Here is a 6,000-nt window from a genome sequence, read left to right as displayed (position 1 = left end):
CTTTCCAAGTACCAGAGAAGACAGGTCATTATGCCTAGATTTTTACTAGCTGACTAGGTCCCTTTTTCCTGGAATGGGTAGGGTTGACACTATCCAGAGATTCTGAGGGGGCAAGAAAGGAAGATGTATTTAAATTTCTCATAAAATAATGTTCTAGAACTTTAATGCGACTCATTATAGCCTTCACAGAGTCTGCATTTCCTAATGAAAAGCATTACAGGAGGTGTTTTTTCTTACATTAACATTCGTTTCACAATAAATTCTTCAAAGCATGAAACAATAATTTAAAGCAACTACGTCATGGCAGAGTCCTAATCCTGTATTCGAAGTCTGTATAGGTCTCTAAAATTCTTATCACCTAAAAACCTCCAAAGGACATAGTGAAACTAGGTCTCTGAGCTTCCAGATGCATTTAAAGGGGAAATAACACCAGACAAAATACAAAGTAAAATAATAAGTATAACACATTATCATGAATAACTATGTGCTAATAAAGCAGATAACAAGAATACATTTTTGTAAACATATAAAATCCCAAACTGGCACAATAAAAAATAGAATACTTACACAAAAAACCACAACAGAAATAGAAAGTAAAATTATCAGAGAATTACACATTGAAAGTTACTTATGCTGAGTAATTATAAGCAATAAGTTTCTCCCTGTATGTGTGTCAACATGCAAAATTACAGTTCTCTATATGACAAAAGAAAGTTGTAGTACTATTTAACATGATGCTAACATATATATGCATGCTCACATGTTCTTAGAAAGAACAATCTTAAAAATTATATACCATATTGTTAAAAGTGGTTTCTTCCTGGGTACTAATTAGAGCAGGAATTAGTTCAAGTTTATAGACCCTACATTTGTTTTAAATTCTTAATTTTATTAATAAAAAAAGTCTAGATAAAAACAAAACTTGATGAAATATAACGTCAAATTTAAAACAACACTGAAAATAATCAAATGAGTTTAGCCTTTCCAGATCCCAAGGAAAGCTTCTAGAAAGTATAGAAGAAAACTGTCTGGATTCAGAGTCACACGTAGTGAAAAATTCATGCTTTATTATCTAAAACAGGACTGCATAGTCAGCTGGGAAGTGGGCAGGGAAAATATTTTGGCCCTTTTCTGTTACCTCCAAGTAGCTAAGGCACAGGATCTACACCAATTTGAAATCTGGGCAGCCAGTATCCTAACGGGTGAAGATGGCTTTTTTAAGTAGACAGAGTATACTATAGTCAGCTTCTTCTAGTCTATCAACATCCATCTTTCTATAATCATTTAGAAACAATTCCTGACTTAAAGCATGAGCAGGGGTAAAAAGAAATGAGGAATGATATATTGTATGTTGGCATGTATAGTTCCCTCAAATACAGCAGTATAATTGAAGGTCGCCACAGAGAAAGTCTCTAAGTAGTGTGTTTCTCATTGCTACATCTAGATAAAGAATAATGTATTGTCTCATATTTTTCTAAGACATGCATTCTAAGAACAATATAGGGACAGTATGAGTCAATCCAGTAGTGTCTTAAAAAATGGATGCTGCAGAAAGTGGAAATTGAGATTGAGTCTGTACATGAACCTCTTTCTTAAATTTGTGTAATTTAAAATCTGACAGGAAGATTCTATCAGTGTTTACAGAAAGGGGCAGGAATCAAATTGGGGCACAATGAACTACCATTTAGTTGTTGCTCCAGAAATAAAAATTCTCCTAACTCTGGGTTCCTGATTAGCACAGAGTGCATACATCACTCTAGATAAACACTAGGTGTTGATGGAATAATTCTTGCTAAAAACTGAAAAGTTTTTTAAAAAGACAAGGACAAAACCCCACAATAAACCAAAAGAAATCACAATAATGTGGATGTTTATTTAAAAAAAAAAATAAAAAGAGACATGGCCTATCATCATGAAGATTCATAGGAAGAGTTTTCCTTTGTTAACGTGGAGATCTTGCAGGCTCACAGTGTGAACCTATGGCACCTTTGGACCTCTACTCTTCTAGACTGAATGCTTTCTGAAGGCAGAAAAAATGTTTATCTCACCTTTGTATCCTGAGCACATCATCAACACAGAAACACACCTGTTCAACTGTAGGGTTTTAAAATATTTTTCCTGAAAATGTTTTGAACCGAGTCTATATTCCTGAAAATAAAATCAGTCTTTCTCATTGTCTCAAATAAGCTGATTAGTCGATGATGGGGGACATTGGTAGTTAGGTATACAGATGTGTTAATATACTCAGGAACTAGAATTTAGAGTTATTATGAGCAAAGAAAATCAGTTATCCAATCCTTTTTTGACAATAAGATGTTAAAAGTATTTTGAAAGTATAGAAAAAAAACTGATTCCTCTTATAATCTATTTCCAATGTTATTTCAGATATTTAAGTCAAAGACTCATTGCAGAAAACTGTTAGCTTCTGTTCCAGAATCCCTGAGTGGTTAAGAGTACAGGCTCTGAATAGAGATTATGTGAATTAAGGCAGACTCTAGCATTTAAAAACTGTGTGAACTTAGCTTATCAATCAAGCCTCAGATTTCTTATCAGAAAAATGGGTTGCTGTGAGGATCAAATACATGTTTAGTGCTTAGCACAGTACCTGGGATGTAGACAGCCCTAAACATCTGCTGTATTGTCACACCTGCTTTGATTCTTTGCCTCATATCATTTTTTGGCTCAACTTAGGGCAAATAAATGAAACAGTTGAAATGTGTGCACTTATTTATTCTTCACTAATATTAAACCAGGTAATTTATTTCTGTCTTTGGCAAATAACAAATACAAATCTATACACATATTAAATGTTTGTATAAAATTGAATATTCATGATTTTAACTTTGACAAACACTGTCAGGTAAAAATCAAATTATTTTACTAAGTTAACATCTCATTCAATCAGTTGTAAGTTGTAATACTGGCATATTTTACAGGAGACTATTAGAAAAGGATCATATTAAGTCATTAACATTATAAATCTGACCACTTTATTAGGTTGAGGTGAAATAGAGAAATCTCTACTATCCTGGAGAGAAACAAGCAATCAAATCATGTATTACATGTTTAAAGAACTGAATTTATCATAAAATCATCAGTATCAGCACCCTAACAAAGCAACTTTGCCATTTCTACTTAAAGTACACTTTAGCTTGATCAGACAAACACTTATCTCAGCAGTACTTGTTAAAAGCAGGTCTGTTTGTGCAAAAGCAAAACAGAAAGCAAAATAAAATCTACAGCCATTATTTACCTTGCACCCAGTAAAAGCCAAGAGATTTAAAGAAAGGACATTTTCTAATCCCATACCCATGCTAAAATCATCAACATTGCTGATACAAAACTCAGGGCAGGAAAAGAAGCTCAAACCGGGATGGTGAGTGGCAACATTTTATGTATGCTAAATTGGATGGCAATATTAGATTACATCTTCTGCAACTGTGGTGTCAAAAATCTGATAGCAAATTTGATTGTCCGTTCCATTTGTGACATTGTATGACTTGATGAAGCATTCCAACCACGGATATGCATCTACAAAAACAAAAACAAAAAAAGGTATTTAACCATTAAAACAAAATAAATAACTCTGAAATAGGTACCTAAGCTTACCACTGAGCTAGAAAAATTAACATTTATTTTGGCTTGAAAAGTAAGTAAACGTCCCTTCCAAATTTAACATTATTCTCTCTCCAAAATACACACTAGATTCATGTTATTGTTTTGGAGCAATTGTGACTAATCTGAATTTTTTGTCACAAACAGGTAACAGTGATTGCACCTTGGGTTTCAAAATGGTTAGTATATATTTTAAAAATCTAAAATAGTGGTTAAAATGGGTCTACCAGACCCATGCTTTTGGATATAAAGATTTACTTCTAGAAATCTATCCAAAAGAATCCAAACAGCTAACACAAATTAAAACTGACAACAAATAAAGGTATTCAAGTTAAACTTTGTTACAGATCAACACAAATTTCTATCATTATGTAACTATTATAAGATGCAAAGATTGACCAGGAAGAGTAAAGCCTGATTTAAAATAATATATAAAAATTAAACCAGCTGCTAAATCTGCAGCTCGTAAAATTTCCCACAATAAAAAACTGTGAGAAAAATCAAATTGTCTTAATATAACTTAGATCTGCAAGTTTCAACATAAGCACAAATATGGTCACAGAAGGAAAATTCAGTAGCAGTAGGTATAAGCAGTACAATTTGAAATGAGGAGGATCTAGTTTATTAATCAAATGTTTATTCAGAAAACAAAGCTCATAAAAAATTGGTAAAACAAAAGCTTGTAAAATGTGAAACTAGTTAACACTAAATTAAAAAATTCATCCCTGAATTAAATTGGATAATTGGAGTTTGTTACAGAAAATGTTTACTGCCAACAATTTATCACTTTTGGTCTAATTTCAACTAAAATGCTTGTAGCATGACAATGTCAAATGTGCTTGTGATCAAAGCTACCCCCCTTTCCTATATTTTAAAATATTTTTAAAATCTTTTGACTGCAAGAATTTTGATTCATAACTATTTTATCCTTGCCACTCTCTTCATCAAAGGTTGATCATACAGTAATCAGTCACTACTTCGTAATTCATTTGAAGCAAAGCTTTCAGACTTCTAAAAGTCCACAGAGTACATATATGCTAGCGCTATCTCAAGTAAAAGATGTGTGGGACTGTTAAAATATTCTTGCCTACCAATTTTTATTCCTGGAGGACAAAACATATCCATGATCATATCCATACTTTTCTGAAGGTCATCATCCATTAGAACTTCTGATGCTGGGATCTGGAAGAATTTGTCCTTAAAAATGTTTCATGAGAGGAAAAAAAAAAAAGGAAATAATCATTTTAATGTTGTTATTATTAACACATATTTCAATATTGTCCAATTAAAAGATAATCTAGACAGCTTCCCTCTATCAAGACTGTAGAATTCATAAACTAGAATGCTGGTCTCGACTCCAAAATCTTATTTGCTACTTTAATCTTAAAACAGCTTTGAGATATACACAATCAAGTAAATCGCTCTGATTTAATAATGATGATGGTAATAATGATTTTAAAACAAAGAGGCTAACTATTCTCTTTATGTATAGAAAAAACATCTTGTGCTAAGCTTAAATGAATATAACATATAGTATATGTATTATATAGTTATTTAATTTTTCTCTCCCCTATCAGGTTATAAGTTTCAAGAAGGAAGGAATTTTGCTTACTTTGTTCACTGCTGTCTCTCCATCACATAGGATAGTGCCTAGTACACAGCAGGTGCTCATTAAATATTTAATGAAAGGTTAAATGAACTGTGTAGGTGGGAGAAAAATTCTCCTCTCAACTACACCTCAGCTCTTTTCCAATCCATGTAGTAAACATTTTAACTTTACCCTAAGAGAGGTCTGGGCTTTGACCTTAGCTTGTGGAACGTAATCTCTAAGCCCTTTCCATGTCACACTTGATAGAAGCATTTTTGCCTGGTAGCCTTGGGTCACTATGAAGAGTTTAACAATATGATGTAGAGTGGGAAGTTTGGAGCATGTGGTATCATGTTGATCTCAAGAGGGGCTGAAGACTGTGATCAGCCATATGGGCAGTCAACCATACCTACATGACAGAGTCCCACTAAAATCTTTTAGCAGAGCTTCCCTATCTGGCAATGTATTATGTATATTGCTACACACTGTTGCAGGTAAAGTAACAGTCCACAACTCTATGGGGAGAGGACAACCATAAGCTCCGTGTCTGGAACTTTCCTGAACTCTGTCCTGTACATTTCTTTCATTATCTGATTTTAATGTACATCTGTTAGCTGTAATAATCTGTAACTGTCAGTATAATAGTTTTCAGTTAGTTCTAGGAGTCTTGTGAATTATCAAATCTAAGAGTGGCCTTGGGGACTTCCAATTGCAATTATTGTCAGAAATGAGGAAGATTTTTGTAGACTGCCTGAAAACTTTATACAATAATATTTATCTTCCCTGTCAAAGTAACT

The 6,000-nt window shown here is 33.1% G+C and overlaps 1 protein-coding gene across 9 annotated transcripts in view; it reads right to left on the bottom strand.

Annotated features, from left to right (window-relative positions):
- Nucleotides 1–2,712: 2,712 nt before the first annotated feature.
- The window catches only part of POT1 (protection of telomeres 1), a 114,608-nt gene continuing 111,320 nt past the window's right edge, over nucleotides 2,713–6,000 (bottom strand). For all 9 annotated transcript variants that reach the window (XM_050785048.1, XM_050785047.1, XM_050785049.1 and 6 more), the window contains 2 exons: nucleotides 4,707–4,812; nucleotides 2,713–3,531 (listed from right to left, as the gene is read on the bottom strand). In XM_050785048.1, the coding sequence (XP_050641005.1) occupies nucleotides 3,419–3,531; nucleotides 4,707–4,812 (219 nt within the window). In that variant the 3' untranslated portion in view covers nucleotides 2,713–3,418. The remainder of the gene's footprint in view (nucleotides 3,532–4,706; nucleotides 4,813–6,000) is intronic.

Source organism: Macaca thibetana, chromosome 3 (assembly GCF_024542745.1).
Source record: "Macaca thibetana thibetana isolate TM-01 chromosome 3, ASM2454274v1, whole genome shotgun sequence".
NCBI classification, from domain to species: domain Eukaryota; kingdom Metazoa; phylum Chordata; class Mammalia; order Primates; family Cercopithecidae; genus Macaca; species Macaca thibetana.
The sequence above is the reverse complement of the archived record's forward strand: the minus strand, read 5'-3'. Positions and strand labels throughout refer to the sequence as shown.